Source organism: Seriola dumerili, unplaced genomic scaffold (assembly GCF_002260705.1).
Source record: "Seriola dumerili isolate Sdu_G_001 unplaced genomic scaffold, Sdu_1.0 BDQW01000149.1, whole genome shotgun sequence".
Classification (NCBI taxonomy): domain Eukaryota; kingdom Metazoa; phylum Chordata; class Actinopteri; order Carangiformes; family Carangidae; genus Seriola; species Seriola dumerili.
The window spans coordinates 18462998-18485500 of record NW_019174404.1 but is presented as its reverse complement, the minus strand read 5'-3'; the positions used below and the strand labels follow the sequence as shown (position 1 = coordinate 18485500).

Sequence of the window (22503 nt, the reverse complement as noted above, 5' to 3'; positions counted from 1 at the left end):
AGATTCATGTGTGTAATGCAAGTAGTAGCTAATGTAGCCTCAAACGGAGATGAGGAGAAGGTTACAGAGGTCTGTTAAGCTCAACTCTAAATCACCATGTGTCTTTCATTGTCAAGTGACATCACTTGAGGCAAATTTATCAAACTTCATGAAGCCAGCCAGAGCCATAAAAGATATACAACTTTTTTTGCACATGCAGTACTCACTGCATGTGCTACTAAAGCTGTTCTGTAGATAGACTTTGATCTGTAAAATCAGTGGTGTTTCCCTTTAAATAGTGCAAGAGTGATAAATAAAATATTTAAATGCATTACAAATGTAATCTTGTTGAAGTTGCACACCCTGTAAATCAGATTCAGGTCAATAAAAACAGATCTACCTGGTCTTGGTGCAGCAGCCCTTGGTGCATGATGTTATAGAAGTGTGTAACGAAGTCTGTGTTTGGGGAAACATCCTGCCGTCTCTTCATGATCCTGCAGATCAGCTTGTAGGCGTGAAGTTTCCCCTGCTTGTAACGCTCTGTCAGCATGGTGGCCTTAAGAAAAAAAAAAACAAAAAAAAACACACACACCTATAAGTGAGCATAAACAGACAAGACATACAGACGGGACAAATTAAAGGAAAAAGCTGGAAAATAATGTGGGAAAAGGGTGACAATATCCCCATCCACAGGGCACGAGGGGTCACTGAATGGTTTGATCCTACAGTGATGGACTCAGTCGCACCTACCTTAAAGAGCCAGGGGGTGAGAATCCTCAGGGGAGGGATCAGAACAGGGGGAGGTGGAGATGACTGGTTGTCCAGAGAAATGCCCAAATTATCTCTTATCTGAAAAGAAAAATCCAGATTTTTACCCACACAATCTTTATAGTGAGTGTTCTGTTGTAGTTGTGTATCAACTGTATGTGTCAGTGCTTACCTTGGCCAAGTTTTGCCACAGTTCACACAGGTAGTCGAAGACCTGAGCATGGATCTCTGGGTCTTTGATAGTATTGACATCCCCCAGGATTCCCAGCATCCTCCGCCACATTACTGTGGCAACATCTGCGTGCCAACCAGTTAGAGAACCACCCGCCATCACACTGCAGTCCTCGCTGGGGAACTCACTGGTTTCTAGAGTCAATCAATGAATCAATTAGTGACTCTCTTCCCTCATTCACAGCTGTAACCTTAGTGTGGAAGAAAATGTAGAGGTACATGTTTGAATGTGTGCCTGAGTATTACCCAAGTCATCAGGGGTCTGAAGGACAGAGTTGTGGAGCTTCTGCTCCAGCTGTAGGTGTGTGTGAGAGTGGGAGTGTGTGTGTTCAGTGTGCTCTGCTGTCAGCGTGGCAGGGGAGGGCGTCTGGGACCGAGAGCCACCGAGAGAATGCATTGGAGAAGCGCTCTCAGAACCTAGACAAGACGACACATACACGACAAGGAAACATGAAAGAAAAGATGAATAACTCCTGATTATGATGCCAAAGAACCAGATGTCTCTCGTTTCTTTCTACAACTTGTGGTTCAAATGTTATCAGCAAAATTGTACATGTGCTTTCTATGATTAACTTTTGTAGCAGATCTGTGTAATTTCGTTGTGGCATTTCAGATGGAGACTCAAAATCTGATTTCTCTTAGAGGGATGTAAGAGACATACATCACTTTAGGGAGGAGGCTGAGGAAAAGAAAAGTAAACAAAGCTTCAGCTCCTCAGGATTTAATTCAAATAAAAAGATGGGGGAAGTTACAGCTTATGTACAAGTTCGTGGAGAAATGTATTTACAGTGCATATGCACTTAAGTGTTGTGAATAATTATTTATACATACACATACTATGACAATTATATTCTATATGCATATTAAATAATATACAATATGTACATGATGTAATATACAACATTGAAGGTAATGGTCCGTGTATATATAACAGATCTACAGAAATATAGTCACAGAAATCTTCATGTTACGGATATTAATTACCAGTAACAGTGACAGTATGGCTGAGGCTGCTGGTCTCTGAGTCGATGTGAAGTGTTGTCAAACTCGCCACTTCGTGTTCTTCACAGGCCGCACCCCCACCCAGGCTGTCCTGGTCCAGTGAGCTGCCTCGACCTTCTCCTCCAGATCCAACTCCTTTTCCACAAGCTTCTGAACTGAAAGTAAAATCTACAGGAAAGGCACTGAGTAAGTAGGTCGTTAAGATAAAGTTACCCAGCAGGCTCTCTAACCGCTAACTGCTGCATAGAGAGTGAGTAACATAATGATAGAAATTATAGATTATTACTTTTTAACCTACAGCAATATGACAAAAACAGCATGGCAAAAGAGCAGCTACATAACTGAGGCTTTTAAACTTAAACTGATGAAGAGACATGTCTTGCTCCTTTAATTTTGATGCTATTAAACTTTTGTTCTGCTTTATCAAAATGATGAGTCTTTATATTAAAAATGTATCAAGAATCTTTGTTTCTTACTATCAAACTTGCAGTTGGAGTACTGAAAGGCATTAAAGGAGTCTGATTGGCTGTCTGAGCTGATGACATCAGAACCGCTGGCACTTGCAGGTGACGTCCACTCAGAGGGAACCCCTGGATCATCGATAGGCCGAAGATCATCTGAGGGTCGCGATCCAGGACTCTGACCTGCCTCCAGGAGTTCGGGCAGGTCCCTGGGAACCTCCAGACTCCCTGGGCTGCTGCCACGGCGGCCCTGTGTGTCGAGGAGTAAGCAGAGGTTGTAGCTTCTCTGTTTCGTGACAATTAAACTTTAATCTTTACGCGTGTATGTTGCACTGACTACTGTTCCTTTGGCCCTCAGTCTCTCCTGGATGAATTCATCCATGAGGTCAGAGAAGTTTGGGTTGCTGCTTCCTACGTCACTGGAGACCGGACGGGCTTTCTGGACCACCTCCTCTTTGTTGGCTACACACACACACACACACACACACACACACACAAACACAAACACACATTAAGACATAAAGGCAGATAGATTGCGATAGTCAAAGACAGGGGTACACTCATACTCACACACGTTCACAGGAATGATGGACAAATGATAAGACGCAGACGAGTGAGATATGGACAAATAAATAGGGAAAGAAATGTGAGAACACACAAAGATAGAGACAGGAACAGGTTCATATCCACTCAAACAGCTCAAAAGACAAAAAACTATAAGTAATAATAAGTAATAAGGAATTTGTAACATATTTATGTAATCAGGTCTGACTTGCTGATAAAGTCTATCAAAGTGCAGTTTGTACTGGTCTAAATCAGGGATATGGTGACATTTTGTTTTTGATCAGAAACTCACACTGTCATCCCCAACACCATCCCTGTAGCATCGTTAGCAGGCTAAGGTTTTTTAAGCTTAGAACTGCTGCTGATGCTTGATCAGATGTTATATTAAAATGTCACAATATCCACACAACAAACTTAAACTAATTTAACTGATGTAGTTTCTCTGGATTGTAAGAGCGGTCCTGATGTGTATGCACTGTAGGCCTTGCCTAGGCCTTATCAAAAGACTGATGTTAAAAAAAAAAAAAAGCCACAACACAGCAGGCACATCAAACCCCACCAGAAAAGCAATGCAGGAATTAATTCACACCATGCACATAGAGCGAGAGAGAATATCACCTTGTTAGCAGGTATGTTACTATGAGTTATGTTGCTGTTAGCTTGGAGGCGATGATAGCGGTCAGTGTGAGAAAACTCTTGATAGCAGAGAGCATCCATCAACCCCAAGTTAGATAAGTGTAAATCTGTTGCACGCAGTATTAACTAACTAATCTTTTATTCCTCAACCCGTGGATGATAAAGCTGACAGAGCCTGGTTTCATCCACGGCTCAATACCAAGACTTTGATCAATAAAGCTTAGTTACTGAAAATCCCTACTTCTCTGTCACCCTGCAGATGAAAATTTCACCTTGCTGCACATTTTTTTTCCTTAAATGATTCAAGACTGGAAAACTCCACTCACACCACGGCCACCACAGAACAACACAGGCTGCCCTGCCCTGCCCTGCGGGAGCAGTGATACATCACTCTGTCTCTCCTGGATGTAATTAGATGTGCAACAAAGTTGAAACTTTCAGCCCACAAAAGGTCAGTGCAACGTCGAATTTCTGTCATTAAAGCTTAAGCTGTTTATTAGAAGATCAGCATCTCGCTGCGGTGATCACAAGACAGAGCTAAAGTTAGGAGCAAAGAAAGTTAACAATTTAACAAAGCCCAAATTTAATTTTGTTCAGGTTAATTCAGCTGAATCATTAACTTTTAACATTTCTGCTTGTTCACACGCATAATTAGTATGTTATTCAGATATCTCTTCTAGCCCAGGTGTTAAATACTATGAATTTAGCTTTGTCTACTGGTATACTATTTTACTGTAATGGTTATTTGCCATGCCATCACCAACAGCAACAGGAAGTACAATATGTTGGCCTGAAAAATCAGATCCTAATTGGTTTCTCAGTTAAATTACCGTTTAATAAAGGCCTAAAAAGGATTGCCACTGAGGTGCAAATAAAAAGTAGCAGTACAGACATGCTAAACTGCGATGTTAGCTGACACTATAATAAGATTATGCACATCCTTTGCCCTCTAACATAGCTTTATGGCTTTGCAACTTTTCTTTGCAGGTCTGTGCACTAAAAATTAGCATGTACCGTATTTGCTCAGCCCATCAGGATGAGATATTTTTGTGAGAGTAATGCTACTCTGTGTTTGACAATGATTCCCCAAAACTCGCCAATGAAACACTGTAAGCTTTCCTGCCAATTAGCTAGCTGCTGAGGAACAAGTCATTGCTATTCTGTAAGAGAGACGGTCCAAACTAGGAGCAGAAACACTGCACTGGATTACACTACAGCTCTGACAGCACCGTGCAGCAGAGCAAACTAGAGAACCGACAGAAGACTCTTGCATCATTGAGTAGCTACAAAACTACAGAAAGCTGACATCTTGTGAAACAGCACTTTTTGCAGCCAGTCAGTCACGTCAGCTCAGTGCAGGGTGGAGGCCCTCACGCTTGATTGTCGTTTGGCAAAACAAGCAGATATTATGACGATGCAAATACAGCAAGGCACACTACACTAGACATCTGGAAGAAAAGTAGACAAACCAAACAAATAGGCAAAACGACTGGTAGGTACCATTTGGCACGAGTTGGCAAGCAACAGACCTAGAAAAGAAAAAAGTGTGGCTGCGCAACAGTAACTCCACATCAAGACAGATTCAGGTGATGAATCTGTGCTCATATCTAGCATCTGATTCTCAAGACATAAATGATTTCCCCCCAGGTCTGAAGTCTTTCACCCCAAGAATTAGAATGAATAGAAAAAGGGTACTGCTGATTCAAATGTGCAGTTTACCAATCATCTTGATATTAACCTGTGGCAGTGTACAAGGCAAATAACCATACCAGATTGGTGATTTGAATGTGCATACCTTTTCTTATCCATTCAAATTCTGTGTGTATACCACTATTATAAAGACGGCCATTTTCACATCAGGTCTTATGCTGCATCCTAGTGGTCTGAGGATGAACTGCAGCAATATGTTCACACTACATTTAAGTGAATGCATTTTTGCTCTTCTAAAATAATTCACATCACTGATGTTCCTTTATGAACTAAACTTCCGTAATGTAAATCTAAATGCAACAAGGCTCTGAAGATGGAAAATGCCATAAAACATTTGGGGGCTTTCTGTTGGGTATTGTGTCTATTTTTTTTGTTTGTGCTTTTATCTTTTCTACAGGCACTTATGCTTTTCTGTGGATTGTTGTTTCCTTCTGTACAGCTGAAGAGGGGCCAGAGTCCGGGGAGGAGGCGAAGGACGAGGCACGACGAGGTCGCATGCAACAATGAGGAGGGAGGAGGAGGAGGTGGAGAAGGGGGAAAGGGGGAGAAGAGGTTAAAATCCCAAAACCCTAAGAAGAAAGACAGGAGGAGGAGGGAGGGGCTTCTCAGGTAGAGGAATAAGTGGGAAGGTATGGGAGGAGGGAGGTCCTTGACAGGAGGCAGGCTGGAGGAGGGGCTACGTTCAAGAGGAAACACATCAACAGGGAGTTGAATTTCAGTCCAGCAGCAAGATGATGAGTGTCAGCCAAAAAAAAAATCATTCCATCATAACAAACCAGTTAAAAACAGCCAAAAAGGAAAAGAGAGTTGTTGATGTTTGTGTTTTGTGAGTATTTGTCTCTCCTCAGTTGTCTGCTGTGTCCTTTATGAGCGCTTCGTTCGTTGCAATCCTCACCTGGCGTGGTTGTCTTTCGCCCAAAGTAGCCCAGGACGTGGGAGTAGAGGTCTCTTAGCGATGCGTCACCCATGGCGGCCCGGCCCTGCCGCTGTGGCGACGAGCCTTGGGATGACCCCTGACCTCTGGGCCGGGGCTTGGAGGACAGAGCGTGAACCACAGTCTTATAGACGCCACCAAGGAGGGCCCCCTGGTGGTGGCGTGAGGCAGTGCTGCCTGGCTCCTGGGAGCGTGAGCGGGAGGCTCGAGATCGCAAGGCTGAACGTCCCAAGCGGCCACGCACCCCTGACGTCACGCCTGAGGAACCTGAACCGCTTGATAACACCTCTGAGTGAACCTGACCCTCAGAGCCCAGACTGGATCCCACAGAGGATCCAGGAAGTTGCTTGTCCTTGTCCCCTTCACCCCCGGCCCTGTTTTCCAGACCTCCGGTGCTTGCTATGCCCCCTGCCCCGCTGTTATCCGAAAGAGTCCCAGAGGCTAATTTCTCATGTGCCCCTGCTCTGTGGCTAATCCCAGCCACAGAGCCAAACTTACCTGCACCCCCTGCTCCCAGCTTGCCCCCTGACCCCACACCAACGGCCCCTGGCCTTTCCCCTGCTGAGTGGCTGTGTGTGTGAAAGTGACTGAGGCGGCGCAGCCTGGCTTTCCAGTGAGCCTCTTTATTCTCAAGGGGGTTGTGGAACTGGACGGACTCAGTCGCGGGCCGGAAGCTGACGTGAACCCCCCCAGAATGGTGCCTCTTAGTGATACTACGGGGCACCTTGTTCTTAATTGGGTCTGAAGTTTGGGTAGGTTGATTTGATTCAAGACTAGATTCTACCATGTTAGTATCTTGTCTGATTAAACTGGGCCTCTGATTTCCTGCTGCTTCTTTTTCATCCTGTTTCTTGTCTCCTACTTCCCTCCACATATCACTTTTCCCATCCCATCCTGCTGCCCTCCCTGTGTTTGATCCTCCCTTTTTCTCCCCAGTGTTTCTTTCTAAGCTAGCACTTCCCTTAGCATTGGGTGATGGCCACTGACACTGCAACTCCAGACACTCATAGATGCTCCGCTGCTCTGTCTCATTCTCCTCTATTGAATCAACACTGCTGTGTCTCACTGATTTACTTACCTGTCTGTCCTCTGTACAAGTCTGTCTGTCCCCTCTTACCACCTGTCTTGCCTCTCCTACCTGTCCTGTGGATTCTATTAGTGTTCGAGCTACCCCTGTTTGCACGGGTGCAGGTAAAGTAACATTGTTCTCTAATGTATGAGCAGGACTATCTCTCTCTCCAGCCTCCTCCTTCTTCTCAATTCCCTTGTGAGTGAGGTAGTCCCTAATAGAGGAGAATAAATCCTCCTCTTCTGCCCCAGCTCCTGTTTCACCCTCTTCTGCATCAATTTCCTTTTCAGATGAAAAGGTGAAAGCAGAATCCCAGTCGCTTACCCAATCAGAGCTAGAACCTCGGCTTCGAGAGCCAATCTGGTGCCAGAACTGGTCATAAACACCACTATCATCTTGTCCCTCTGAAGTTGAGGAAACAACACCATTGGAGAGGGTAAAGGGGGTAGGAGAGGGGGAGGTGAGAGGGTGTGGGAGTGGCTGAGCTGCGTGGCTGTTGGCTGCGAGTAAAGAGGAAGTTGTAGAGTGGTGGTGGAGAGGGGGGGGATTCGGGATTGAACAGGGATCCCTCTGAGGGTCTTCACCTTTGACCCGCTCGGCGATGAAAGGCTCCATGATGTCAGAGGCACTGCTGCTCCTTGCGAGGGAGGAAGGGGCCGGGGCATCCAGGTCACAAGTCCTGCCCTGGAACACCTCAGAACAGGAGGTAGGAGGGGCCTCGTCGCTCTGGGAGGAATGACGCATCCGAGAAGTGCGGGATGTCAGCGTAATTGGCGGGTCCTCAAGGTCTGTTGATTGGGGGAAGACGAAGGAAGGGGAGTGAGGTTAGTAGGGAGAAAATGGGAATGGACACATGTAAATGCACAAATACACACTAAATGAACAAAGTCTCAAATAGATAGCCAAATAAGAACCTGCAAATACAAAGACATAAACACAGTATGATCGATGCATGGAAACCTGTTTCTGAAGTGGTTAGACAAGATTACAAGATAGTGCACAAGAGATTTGTATCATAGATAATTTTATTTTAAAACAAATAGAACTTTTCAATGAAGGTTTATAAAAAATATATACATACTGATGATATTCATTTCAATCCTTAAAGTACTGTGGCTGCCAAAGCTATTTCATCTCTGGTCCTTCATTAAATCAGAGTCATGACTGAGATAAAATGTAAACTAGATTCATATCGGACATCCCAAGGTTATACATCAATCTGGGATGTTAGAGCCAAATCTGTTGTCAAGCCTTTGTATACAACAACTTTTGAGACTTTTCATTTAGAGCACTGGTTTTTAGTTTTTTTTATCAGTATCCGTCTGGGCTGATGCCACTTTGTAGATACAGCTAACACATCGGAATAGCAGTTTGTTCCAACTTCATCAACTTTAACCAGCTAACACCGTCTACCAGTACAAGAAGAAAACACATTTATGACAAACACAAAAATAAAAACTACCTTTCTATTTCTTCTTTAATGACATTCATGTTTACTTTGCATAACTTTAAGAGATCTCCAAAAACACACACACACACATGCACACACACACACACACACGCACACGCACATGCACACCAAAAGCAGCAAACATAATAGTTAAGTAAATTCCCATTAGGAGAGGAGACTGCATTATAAACCAAGTACATTGAAACGCCACCCCAAGAAAAAATGGCATCAAATTAAATATCACACCAGACATCAGTGGTCGGGAGAACAACGAGGAGAGAAAAGAAACGAGGGCAAATAAATGTTTGTATAAGGCAGAAAAGAGTGCATGCATGAGAGCTATGCATGTGTGCATGCAGGCAGATAAGTAAACGATGCAGGCTAACAGGCAGAGAAACAAGCAAGCAGACAGGAATACAGGTGGGCCAAGTTACATATAGAAATGTAAACAATAGAAACAGAGACACATGAGCTGTCTCCATCTATCTGATAAGATTTCTAATTTACATCAAAGCATTAGTGACATTATATTTGTAGAACAAAATCAAAACAGCAGATGTTATTCTTTGGTAGCAGTTAGGCAATATTTCATTCTCTTACTAGGCAAAATCCAAATGCAGCAGCTAATGTTCAAACCACAAGAGTAACTAACTTAAACATGGAGGACACATTTAACAGTTGTGTAATAAGACAGTGCCACTTTAGGCCACTCATAATAAACCAATGTGATTATTTGTTACTCCTAGGGCAAACAAGTGACACAGTATATAATTCTCTATATAAAAACACTGACTGAGACTGAGTTACAAACAGACAAATACATCTGTCAGCTGAGTGACTGGAAATCAAACACAGGAAAGTTGGGCGTGCTTTGTTTTGCATGCTCTAATTTACCAGCCCATCGCTTAATTAAGCCTTCTCCAGAAACAGAATATTCTCGTTTCACCTTAAGCAAGTGACTCTTCAGTGTTACTCACACGGCATCTGTCCTTTAACACCTTGGGACTGATAGTATGCTGAGACAACTTGGAAAAATATCTCAACTACTCACTCATTTTTACCCCTTAAGTTGGTGCTACAATATGCCATAATCATCCATTTGTCACAAAAACTTCAAGCAATTCTGATCAGATTTTTGCACAAAATATCAGGAAGAATGATGCGCGTTTGATGTTCAAGCATTTCTCAAAATCACACTGCTCAAAAAGGGAAGAGCTGTAATATTGCTGAAGGACAACATCCAAACAGTTGCCTCAGTAATGATAATCAGATATCCAGAAAAATGGACAGACAGAGACAAGATGACAGGCATTAAGGTTCAGTTTCTGACAGACGTGTAGACGACTACAGTTTCCAGGCAGACAGGTAGTGCAAAGAGTGTGTACCTGCCAGCTGGTCGGCAAGGGGGGGTAGTAAAGGGTGGTGGTGGTGGAGGAGGACAGGAAGAGGCGGAGCCAGAGCAGGAGCACTCTTAGCACTGCGGATAAAGGCTGAGGACAGCAGAGAGTCCCCCGTAGAACAGCTACGCAGGGCTGAGGAAGTGGAAGAACAGATAGAAGAAAAGGGGGAGCAGTGTGAGACAGAAGAACGCACAGAGGAAGAGCAGAGGAACAGAGAAGGCAGTGTTGAAGTCAAAGAAAAGTGGACGTATGGGTGGAAAATAGATGGAAAAATGAAAGGAATGAAAAAAGAACATGTCAAAATTCAGTCCAGAAAAATAAGATAGTAAATAGAGCAGGAAAAAAAGAAGGGTTGGAGGAAAGAAAGTTTTGAGAAGAACAATGAGAGACAGAAATAGGTGGCAGTAAATAAAAGATATTATTTATGAGGTAGAGACAAACAATAGAGAGGCAGTTTGAGGAGAAAGAGGAGAAGTTTGTCAAAAGACAGGCAGGCGACAAGACAGCGAAGAAAAGAGGAAAGTTCACGGGCAGATTTAGAGGGAAAGACAACGAAGGTGAAGGAGGAGTGCGACAGGGTTAACTTTGGAAGAAAGACAGTGACACAGTGAGAGGCTGGTGGCAGCTTAGCCCTCTGCACAGCCAAGACCCCGTCATTAGACCGCAACACACAGGAGCACTACATTTTTAATGCTAGTCAGGTACACAGCTGAATTGAAAAATTAGGTAGTTTACAAGTTTGTTCAAATTTATGACTTTTAAATACATTCTCCGTTGAATATTCGACTCACAGAACATTGCATAACAGATACACATCTGCAACAATGTTGTTTAGCACGAGTGGACTCATTTCTCACAGTAAAAACACACTGAGGAACCTGTTCAAGTGGTTCTGAACACATGTATAGGCATTAGAAACTTCTCAGCAATGGTCAATTCTATTAAGGGTTAGTAAATATATTAACTTGACATTATAAGATTTTTTAGGTTTTTTAACAGACACCCTGCCAACAGTATCAACGACAGTATCCATAATAATTTTACATGTATCATTACACATGTATCATCACTGGGAACCGAAGTAGAGGTTCCTGATCAACAGGCAAACATCAAGTGGCCAGAAAAATTTTAATAAAAATATATTTGATGGGTTGTGTGCTTGTAATTTGCCATGTTCATACGTGCTTTTTAGAAGGTTTTGTAAATAAGATTTTGAACAATAATATAGAATCAAACAACTATTTTCTATGTAAAGATATAGTGGGGAACTGAACTCCACTGAAGGAACCACATTTTCATCTGAAAAGGCCTCCGACAAAGAAAATGACAAAACAAGAACACAGGCAGACTGGACAAGGAGACTGCTGGTTCAAATCCTGGTCGGTTGATACACCGTCAAAACATCCACAAAGCTTTTAAGGTTCGTCTGTGTCATTTGTGCGGCCAGTCCCAGCAGATAAGTCCATGGCTGAATTTCTTTCCCAGTCCGACCGTGAAGCCAATACTGGTCTGGCTTTACCGAGATGGAGAGACCTACGAGCTAGACTCCAGCTTGAGTCAAAGCTTTTCTCCTCCTCAACGTGTTAATAACTTCATGTGTTCATAATGTTACATGTCTGTTTTCATAAGTGAGCAGCTACAGAAGGGATGATAACATGAGCTAACTTCTTGTTACAGATATTATGAATGTGTTTGGCTAATGTCGCTATCTCTAGCTGGCTTGCTGCCATCGCTGCTGTGGAGAATATCACGGCAATGCTAGCGTGGGCTAATGGTTGCGGCTAGATTGTTTTTGTTGGCTGTCGCATCAACAGGGTAACTTTTGTTGTGTGTTTAGTGACCGTTTTCACTGGGCTTGCCGACTGAGAATGTGGAGGGAGGGAAGGGGGGTTGTGGCCAAACAGAGGCCGGAGATGTGGCCAATGAAGCATTTGTTTTGGTCTGAGATGCTGGTGGTTGAGTGCGACATCTTGTGGCGGTGACGATCATTCACAGAGCGTTACAAGAAAATAAATGTGTATATTATATGGGGTGCTGTTTGGTAAAAACAAATACAGGATTACTACTTTTACCAATATAACTTCTGAATAAAATTACTACTTCAAATTCTACATTACAGTGTCAGTTTTTAATGTCTTTCCACCTACAGAATATCCAACTTTATTCTGTGATTTTTTTTCACATAAGTCGTCATCATCTTGCTCTGAGCTACAATAGTTATTTTTGTACACTGGTGTTGTGACTATTTCCCTCACACAGTTGAAGGCTTCACATAAACAAGATTACTCTGAGAAGAGGGAATGACAGAAAGCATACACCTTAACTTCCTGTCAGACACACAGGAAGGAGGAGAAAAGCAGAGGAGGTACGTCAAGTCAAATAAAACTGACATGAAAGGAAAAAGAAGCCACATACAGTGCACTGAGTACTAGCTTCCCCCTATTGAGCTCCCCTTGAACCAGCCAGTTTTACCAGGATACACAGAACAATGTCTGGGAATCTGTGCTTTGAATGGGGCTAATAGCTCAATTTTCATGGCCGAATGAATAAGGCCTTTCCTCACACACGAGGAGGGTGGACAACTAGGCAGGGAAATACTGACCTACAGTCTTCTGGCGGACAATACTCCTGGCTTTTTCGATGCCTGGTGAGCCAGCGGTGGTGGCACTTCGCTGTCTCATTGCTGCTGCCTGGCCGGGTTGATCTCTGCTCCAGCCTTTAGAGAAGGAACGATCCACAATCTGCCGCTGGCCCTCTGAACCGATACCTTGTGTATGAATGATGGCAATTTGAGAAGGAAAGTTGTCTTGTCAGTGCACATCACAAAGAGTTGCAGTTGGCTCTGGTTAACGTGATGCAAGAATAGGACTGGCTGTGTTTCAGACCAGCTGTTAGGAAGTTGTATGTGTCTTTACAAGGTCTGTGAGAGTCTCTGGTGATTGACCAACCTTTTCCTTTATGTTTCTTCTGTTTTTGCTCACTGAGTTTGTCCAGAGGCAGCTCGTTGAGATCAACATTGTACAGGTTCCTGGCCAAGACCTACGAAACGAAGACACACACGCTGCTTCAACACTTTCAACACACTAACAGCAGAGCTTGTAAGAGACAGCATGAAAGATGACAAAGGCAAAATAAACTAGCATAAAGACAGGAAGGGAAGTGCCGCTTCCTTCAATTAAGTTCACCTCTGCTTCTCTAATGACTGTTTGTGACCGGCAGATGTCGCAGTCAGTCACTGAACTGAAAAACTCAGCTGACTTGCTCTGAATGAAAATCATTAATAAAACAATTTGTTTTTATTTCCTAGTCAAGGCAGTCAATGATTCCTCCTAAAGAAGCCTGCCTTTAAAATATTAAATCCTCCTTTATATCCTATATCCTCCTGTTATGTGCTGAAATCAGAAGTGAAATAATTTGTTTGATCATGAAAAAAAATCCATATCATATCATATCCATACACACTGTGCTCAGTACCTTGGTGAGGGTTTCCATGGTGAGAGACCACTCTGTGACCAGTTCCTCCCAGCAGGTCAGAGAAGAGAGGACAGAGAGGAGGTCGTCCCATAATTCTCTGCTGATGTAGACGTTTAAATTCCCCTTAATCCAGGCTACTATCAGCGTCTTTAAGGAAAGATTGGGGTGAAATGATAGAACGTCATATTAGAAAAGGTTCTAATCCATCTCCCTACTCATCAAAACTAAACACTAGTCAGGTGGACCATTAAACCAGTGACCTATTAAACTTCATTAAGGCGTTCAGAAAATAAGTTTGCATCTTAGAGTAAACAGGACTTCTTTTAGATTTCTGTTTTCTGAATAAAAGAGATGAAGGCCACTTGATAGTAATCTACTCTTTTATTATATGATTACAACATTGCCATGAGTGCAGCATGTGCTTTTACACAATCTACAGTGACAATAATATACTGTTATACTGTTTTCATAGGCAACTATATATACAGTATTTAAAACACCACAAACCAAGAAACTTCCAGAAACTGTTTTGCTGTAAACAACAGTTTCATCATGACTGCAACAGTGATTCTATTCATTCATTTCTTTTATGTACTGCAGAGAAAACTCCCATGTGTGCTTTCCATGTTCAGTGATCATGAAAAGTGATTTGGCCTGTTTAATACAGTGATAGTGATGTACCTGAAAGATAGGTCCAGCCAGTCTGCCTGACAGTGTGTTGTTCTTTTTGCCCTGAGGCATAATAGATGGAGGTCTCTTCATCACGGACTCCGTCACCCTCAGCAGAACCAATAAGATCTGCTCCCTACAAACATATACAAGTATGCAAGTTAAAGTTTGAGCTTTGTTTAAATAATGACTAGACTTTACTGAAATGTATTTAGATGGCATTTTATGGCATTTCCCAGACTGCGTAACAAGTGTGATTTATTGTGGTTTTGCTGGTGTTTGTACAGCTTCTTTTTACCATGTTTTCTGGTCCATGGTCTCGTGCATGACAAGGCTGCGGTAAATGTTGAGGACTCGCTTGCACATGTCAACATGCTCCTCTAAAAGGATCTTGATGTCGTTGGCTGGCTCCAATAGGAAAACATTGGAGGAGTGGGTGATAAATACCTGCAGACAAGCAGAATTGTAGTTAGGATATGAAATGGATCAAAAATCACTTTTAGCGTTTTTTTCACTGCATAGTAGCGACTCAACTTGACTCCACTCCACTTTCTCGCCTTTGGTACCTGATGCTTCTTTTTCCACTGCAATTAATACCCCCTCAATGAGGCATGTAAAACTATCGTGACATCATCATCAATGCGACAGATGCATAAACAGTGGAGGATAATGAAGGGATACCAAACAGAGAAACGTCTGCACCTCCTCAACTCACCATGGCAGAGTTTTGCTGGTTGCCATACTACAAGTAAAGTACAATAAGAGAAATGTAACAGGCTACAGTGAGCAGTGTACAGTCGCCTGGTCGAGCCGAGCTGGTACCACGCAGGGGAAATGGGCTACAACAGGCAAAGGGCAACAACAACACTTTTGTGTGTACGAGTGAGACAGGAAGTCTGACACTTTTAAGTTAAAGTGAGAACCATACCTGTAGTGTAGTCTGAACGCCAGCATGAACACTGTACTCCAGCAATTCACTGTCAATCACTTTGTTCATTCCCTGAAAAGGAGAGAAGATACAGTTCAGTTTACTTGTCACATGGAGAGCTACTCAACCTGTGAAAACAGTTGTGTAATGTCTTCTTAGGAGGAACATCATCAGGGTTATCTTGGCTTGGGCATGAGAATTAAAATTTACAACAGATATTCTGTTTTACAAACTGGAGGCACAAAGTTTGGTATATTTACGTATGTGTACACACAGATCTGTTCTTAATCATCATTTATTTGAATATTGAGACGGTTTCCATTACTCATTTCAGGTTATTCCTTACCTCGTCCTCTTTGTCTCCAAGCTGAGAGCCTGAATCCATACTGCCGCCTGTGGCTATGGGATAAGGACCCTCCTCTGGCTCCTTCATGAACACTGGCTTGTCCTCGATGGAGATCCACTCCTGATAAACACGGACCACTTTTCGCATCGCTGCTGCCTCGCACATGGGAAGAAGAAACGCCTATATTGGAAAAGACAGACAAATAAATATTATCATTCAATGAAAAACAGTTAATAATGCCAGTCAAAGGTGTGACACACTGGAATAGCTACATGATGTCAAAAACAGCTCTCCTTCACCTGTCTAAAGATCTCTGTGATGAAGTTGACATTGGTTCTGGAGCTGGTCAGCACTCTCCTCACCACCTCCATGTCCGTCAGCTGTTCTTCATCCATGGAGCACAGTGAGGAGGAGCTGGGTTCCCTCTCAGTCAGTGTAGATGTGTTGGAGTGGCTCTGCTCAGGCTCGCCCCCAAGCCCCGGACACCCGGACAGCCCCATGCTGCCTCCTCCTGGCCCAGATGAACCCCCGCTACTTTCCAGGTGGCTGTCAGACCGGATCCCACCTCCGCCACTGTCATCCGAGCTGCCTGCAGAGCGAGCTGCCAGGCCGGCTGCTGCTCGCTGGAGGTCAAGAGTTACACAGGTTATACAGTGAGGTAAGAAAATAAAGAGAAACTGGATGAACAAAGGACAGTTAGTTACATTTCTAATCTACTCATGTCCCTTCTAAGAGAGGTCTGAGCATTAAGAAGTAATGTCTTGTACATTTCTGGTGATTTTAGAATGAATAGAAGAATATCTGGGTAGTTGGCATGAGCAGTCTAGCTCATTTAGTAAATCGCACAGTAACAAAACACCAGCCATAATATGTGTGTTACCTGTATGTTCTTGGGGACGTTCTCTCCCTCTGTTCCTGGGATGTGTGTGTGTGTGTTGGGTCGTGGCTCCAGCCAGAAGGAGACCAGCCAGCGTATGAAGATGACTCGGGCCTGGAGGAAGCTCTCCTTGGTGCAGTACAATGGTTCGCCACCATCCTGCTCCCTGCGGACCACACTGTAGTAGGGCTTAGGACGCATTGGAGGCACGTCTACAGGGAAAGAGGGACATCTTTATTTATGTGGTGCAGCATTACAATAACATTACTGTTCAGTCAGTGTGTTCCAGTGGTTTTCCAGCTTTACAGTATTAAGTATCTCTTAAGTGAATTCATTGTACTGACCCAGTATGGGGTTGTAGAGGCTGGTTTCCATGGCGAAGTTGGGAAAGATGTGAGGAAGGTAAAACTTCCTGAAGTGACCAAATAGGAAGCTAAAGCCACGTTCATGGTTCTCTTTACAGCGCCACTCTAGAGACTTGGCCTGGTGGATGCACACACAAACACACGCACACACAAAGACAAACAAGTTTGTGTTATAAAGAGAGCATTGCACACACAAAATAGGGTCAATTGGGGAAGCGCACCATTGTTTTAGGGGAGAATGTTGTGTGTGTGTGTGATGCATGTGATAGCAAGAAGAGGAAACAGCAGAACAAAGTCAGTTTGTGTCAGTAAGGGATGAAACTTGTATCAGCGGGGGTTAGTGATACCAGTGAGGGATTAGATAAATAATTTATCTACCACCATGTTTGTACAAGATAATGTCAGTAATTTGTTACCTCCCGTGTGTTTTGCATTAGTAGCATTAGTAAGACCTAAGAACATTTCAACAGTGTAAGCATGTTGTGTTAGCTGTGTTAGTAAGAAATTATGATAATACCTGGTTTACCATGTATTTCAGTAGTGCTTCAAGGAAGTAGGCAGTGAGGTCTTCCTGGTTCTTGTCACCTGACTGTGGAGGAACCAGTGGAGTGATCTCTTCTGGAGTCACCTGAGCTGTAGGGGGAGACGCAGGAAGACTGCTGTTAATATTACAATGAAAAGTACAATGTTGCCGCTGTGAAAAAAGTGAATGGGGTTCCAAATGTTATCCAAGATGTCAAACATACGTGTAACAGTGACTGGTTGACTTTTTTAAATAAGTTAAATGTTGAGCCCATTTATTAGTTTAACTGTGTGTGTGTGAGTGTGAGTGTGTGTGAGTGTGTGTGTGTGTGTGTGTGTGTGTGTGTGTGTGTGTGTACACTAACTCTCTGTCAAACTCAGTGGAGGGTTGATCAAAGTGTCCAGGGTGCGAGGGGTCCCATGGCAGAGGGGAGCTGGGAAGCCAGGAATCAAACAGGCGAACATGCAGAGTTGTTCACGTTCTGCATTACACTGTAACGCCTGCATCCACAGCAGGAACAGGCGCACACCTTCACGCCGGATCTACAATGTAGATGAGAGACAAAGAAGAGAGAAGAGATGTGAAGAGAAACCAAATTAGTTATTTGCAGCATTTACTTTTTTCCAAAATTGAGAAGCATTAGGATGCGGGCGCTATGACTGACAGGTAACACAAAGATAACAAAACACAGCAATACCTTTAAAGAGTTCCCAGTGTGTAACAGCTTCTTGAGAATCAGCCCTGTGGGAGAAAAAGACATTTCAGCCTGGTCATTTAAATCTTCAGTGCACAGCCACGATAATCAAAGTGAGCCAGCTTGGAATACATGAATAGCTTAAAATAAGAAGCTGTCAAACTGTGCAACATCAAGCAATTAATTTTTTACTTTGTTATCTTCTGGTGTTAGTTGGTCTCTTCACATTACATAAAATCATCTGTCATGTGAGTGGCCACACTGAAGACTGGTTAAACCTGATTCAACAACACATAGTTTTCTGGGACGATCTGATCTGTTGTACACATGTACAATATAAACTTAAAGATGTTTCAAGAGAGAGGTTGAGTGTGAGTTACCGATGCTGTGGAACTGCCATCGGCTCTGGATTCTTTCAGGCAGTAGCTGGAGGATTTTCTGGTGAAAAATTTTTTATTATCATTAGTTACAACATTTTACCATAAGACTGTGACTCTATCCATAAGACTCTATTTTAGCAATCTAAGCACATGGTCTAAGGCCCATGGAGCATGTGCATTTAGGGTGTGTCCAAATCCACTTCTTTGACTGTGGAAAAAATGTCTGCAGCACCAGGAAGAGGTTCAAAAGGGTTGTACTTCGTCTCTTAATTAATCATGGGGGTGTTTTGGGCGTAACATGCAATGGAGTAATCAAAGATCTCTAGTGGCTGTTCAAGGCTTGCAGTGCTCTCTCGCTCTGTCCATCTCTCTCTCTCATTGAATGTTCCCCCATTATTTCCCCCCCATTCCATGGGGAAAATGGAATTTAAGACAGAAAGTTTTATTTACAACCACGAAAAGCAAGACGACAAAGAAAACCACATATTCTGTCTGTGTATGATCTCCTCTGCTCCATTTAAGTATTAGAGGGGCATCTACACACAACAAACAGCGCAGTCAGAGTTGCATTGATCAGAGTGTGTGTGTGTGTGTGTGTGTGTGTGTGTGTGTGTGTGTATGTCTCCACGCTGAGTGAAATACTGCGCCATTGACTTCAGAACAGGTTTTTGTTGGTCAATAGCCCAATCACTTTCTACTGCCTCAAGACAGCAATGCACCAACAGTGTACCTGACCACACCTCTTTGAGATCAACACACCCATGGGTGCTCAAATGGGTCCGAGTACAAGTCCAATTTAAACAACATGGGCGCTGGACAGAAAAATAACAACTGCGTTGGCCTGAAACTAACAAAGACACTTGTGTTATGCTTTGGGCTGGGTGTAAGATTGATAGGGTTTAAGATAAAAGTGAATGATATAACCTGAAATCTATGTGTATCAAGATCAACTGTCCCATTTATCTTGATCACAAAGAATGAAACTATTATACTATAGATTTAAGTCAGTGTGGCATTCTTAAGTAATCAGTAATGCTATAAACTCTTCTATCAAAACACTCACTAGTCCTTAAAGTCTTAGTGTTTGGAGTATGTGGAGGAGCAAATGGAGGTCAGTAACACACACATCTGCTATCTTATCCTGGCAACTCTGAGCACCACCACTCAGTTCTGAGTGTTGCAAAATGCCAGTGGTCTTAGGCTGAGGTCAGTGTCAGCTGATGTTGTGGTACTGACCAAGACCACCAACAGAAAGTTAGAGGTCATGGAATCACAAACACTTCAGTCATTTAGTTTAATGTCAGAGTTCTATTCTGTAATCCAGCATTAAGTTAGAGGGGGCAAAACAGCACAAGTATAACATCCATCCTCACTCTACATTTGTCAATAGTTCTTCTATCACTTTGTAGGACTGAATGTTGTGAAAAAAACTATCATCACATTTAGCATAACATTTTGTCATGTAAAACATGTCATGTACAAGAAATTTGCAATATTTCATTACCTCAAAGATGAAGAGGATTGAGTCCAGCTCCTCCCTCTGAGACTTATGACCTGAAACACAGAGACCAGCATAAGAAAAAGCATAACAGCAATGACTTATTGTTTTATGTATACCTGGCCTACTCTGTTAAAGCTTTGTTTTTCCCATCAGTGAAACATACCTTTTTGCTTGAGGCTGACTTCAATGGTGACAAAGTTTTCAAAGAAGACATAGTAGATATGGGAGTAGTTCAGGTCAAAGAACTGTTTTAGCTCTGCAGGCTCTGCGTTTTCTGGAAAACAAGAGGAGAAATAAAGAATTAACTAACATACACAGACTCAGGAGAAGAACACCAAGGTCAAGATTACTCCAGAAACTTGATTCCGCAAGAAATTTCTCAGTATAGAAATGTGCTAAAAATGTTATCTGATTCTAAGTCTGTTCCCATTTTCATCCTTCATCTCATTTGTTTATAAAACTTGGACATCTCCCTTACCAGCCCCACCACTATATATACAAAACATCAAATGTGCTGCTCAGCTTGACAACCACATGTCTCTTTACCCAACTCACAAACCTGTCTGCAGTCAGAGAAAAAGTGAGTAAAATACTGCAATAAAATTAAGAGAGGAAAAGGAGAAACTGCACAATAAAAACTTACGTAATATGATTTTAAAATGGACAATAAAACCAGTTGTAGGCTCTTCTCTGTCCATTTTCAGTTTGAAGTTTTAGACTAAAATATGTCTAAACACATCTATAATAAAGAGAAAAGGCCTGTTGTGAAGATAACACGTTTCTGACTTTTCACCACAGGAAGTACATTTGAGTAATTTAATTTCATTGCAGCATCTAGGTTCTCTAAATACACTTGTGTCATTTCACAGTAGAAAAGACTCACAGTCTGGGTCTCAGCCACAGTTTAAGATGGAGACTCTTCTAAAAGATCGGAAGTTTACCTTCATGTGCTCTGGCCTGTATCTCTGCCTCAACACCACTGACTGTCATTAAAAGACAGACACACTGACTCAGACACTGAGATAAAACACATGCTCAAACTGAGGACACAACCAGCACTATAGTTCTGGGTCAACACTGAAAAAAACAAAAAAACAACCCACAAGCAGGTAGGACATAAGGTTATGGACTGACAAACACAAGTATGTTCACAGACACACAGACCCACCCACACCCACACCCACACACACACCCACACCCACACACACACCCCCACACCCCCCCCACACACACACACACACACACACACACGAGCCTCTGGTGATAGTCTCTGGTTTTGTTTATATGAAATATGAAAGCTGAACGCTGCTGCACGCACACTCACACACTGCAGCCGGCTGTGTTCTGCGCCACAGTGGTTGTCCTTGTAAGGTGTCAGTGGTCTAGTTGAGTGGTTTCTAGCTTTTTCTCTGGGGACTGACCTTGTTGCCATCTCTTGTGCAGAAGTTACTTTTCTGCAAAACCCATAGTAAATTCTTTATTCACACTTCACATGCATGAACAATGCGATGTTGGGTAACAGAGGTGAGCTCATATATTTGAGTCGTAACGGAGACATAATACTGTGCAAATGTTTTGGGCACTTTAGATTCTTGGTCTGGGATTACATGAAGGGACGGATGCAATTATCACATCCTAAATCCACAGAGGAACTGTGCCAAGTTTTCCAGGATGCTTGGAACAATTTACCTGCCAAGCACCTTGAAAAACTGCAAGAGTGTACTGCTGAGAACTGGTGCCAATTTAAAGGCAAAGGATGGTCACAGTATACAATATTGATTTGATTTAGTTTTTTTCTTTACTGCACTTTGTATGAAGTTAACTGATAAATAAAAACTACTCATGGCATTGTTTGTGAAAGTATCCTCCCTTTACTTTCAGTGTCTAAGACTTTTACACAGTACTGTTACCTACTGTTCAATATTACAGTCAACAAGTCTGAACCAGTCATCTATAAAATGACCTGCTTTAGTCTGAGGTCTAAATAAAGGTCTGGTTTCTGACTACAAACTGTACTGTATACTCTGAATAACAAATACCATTAGCACTGCAAACGTTTAAATAAAAACATGTCCTTCTCTTGTATCAACAACAGAGCAAAACAGGGCTTGGGAGCAGTTACTTAATAACCAGATTGCATCAAAGGGATTACAAAGGAGTGAAATATTTTCTTGTTTAATCATTCTTTCAGATCAGGTGTGAACTATTCTATTACAAACCTTTAAAAAATTAGCCAAAACTAATAGTGCTCACTCTCTTGTTTCCTACTATGGCAAAGGTAAACATTTTGCAGCTGGTAAAGAAAACTGTTTTCATGAGAATGATGCTACATAAACAACACCATCAACACGGAAAAGTAATTCTTGCTGTGGGGTATATTACTTAGTCTGCTTTTTCCTTTAAGATGGCATTGCTCCAGTTATCAATTCTTATCAGTGCTACAGCTAACAGTGCCCACATGCATTTTCTTCCATTGGTGGTCTGGCACCATGATCATTAAAACTGTGTGGTTAGCTATTGTCCAGTTGTCTGAGTATTCTTT

General features: G+C 42.6%; 1 protein-coding gene across 1 annotated transcript in view; it reads right to left on the bottom strand.

The window, feature by feature from the left end:
* Positions 1–22503, bottom strand: part of ralgapa1 (Ral GTPase activating protein catalytic alpha subunit 1) — a 75854-nt gene that overhangs the window by 51939 nt on the left and 1412 nt on the right. The window contains exons 2-26 of the mRNA XM_022750089.1: positions 20125–20235; positions 19965–20014; positions 18461–18518; positions 18084–18127; positions 17751–17928; positions 17390–17496; positions 16843–16981; positions 16502–16710; positions 15921–16244; positions 15622–15801; positions 15276–15347; positions 14646–14794; positions 14360–14483; positions 13679–13825; positions 13153–13243; positions 12807–12971; positions 10190–10336; positions 7939–8142; positions 2779–2903; positions 2457–2691; positions 1963–2148; positions 1225–1395; positions 920–1113; positions 730–828; positions 380–535 (exon numbers count right to left, since the gene is read on the bottom strand). Coding sequence (XP_022605810.1) covers positions 380–535; positions 730–828; positions 920–1113; positions 1225–1395; positions 1963–2148; positions 2457–2691; positions 2779–2903; positions 7939–8142; positions 10190–10336; positions 12807–12971; positions 13153–13243; positions 13679–13825; positions 14360–14483; positions 14646–14794; positions 15276–15347; positions 15622–15801; positions 15921–16244; positions 16502–16710; positions 16843–16981; positions 17390–17496; positions 17751–17928; positions 18084–18127; positions 18461–18518; positions 19965–20014; positions 20125–20235 — 3665 coding nt within the window. The remainder of the gene's footprint in view (positions 1–379; positions 536–729; positions 829–919; positions 1114–1224; positions 1396–1962; positions 2149–2456; positions 2692–2778; positions 2904–7938; positions 8143–10189; positions 10337–12806; positions 12972–13152; positions 13244–13678; positions 13826–14359; positions 14484–14645; positions 14795–15275; positions 15348–15621; positions 15802–15920; positions 16245–16501; positions 16711–16842; positions 16982–17389; positions 17497–17750; positions 17929–18083; positions 18128–18460; positions 18519–19964; positions 20015–20124; positions 20236–22503) is intronic.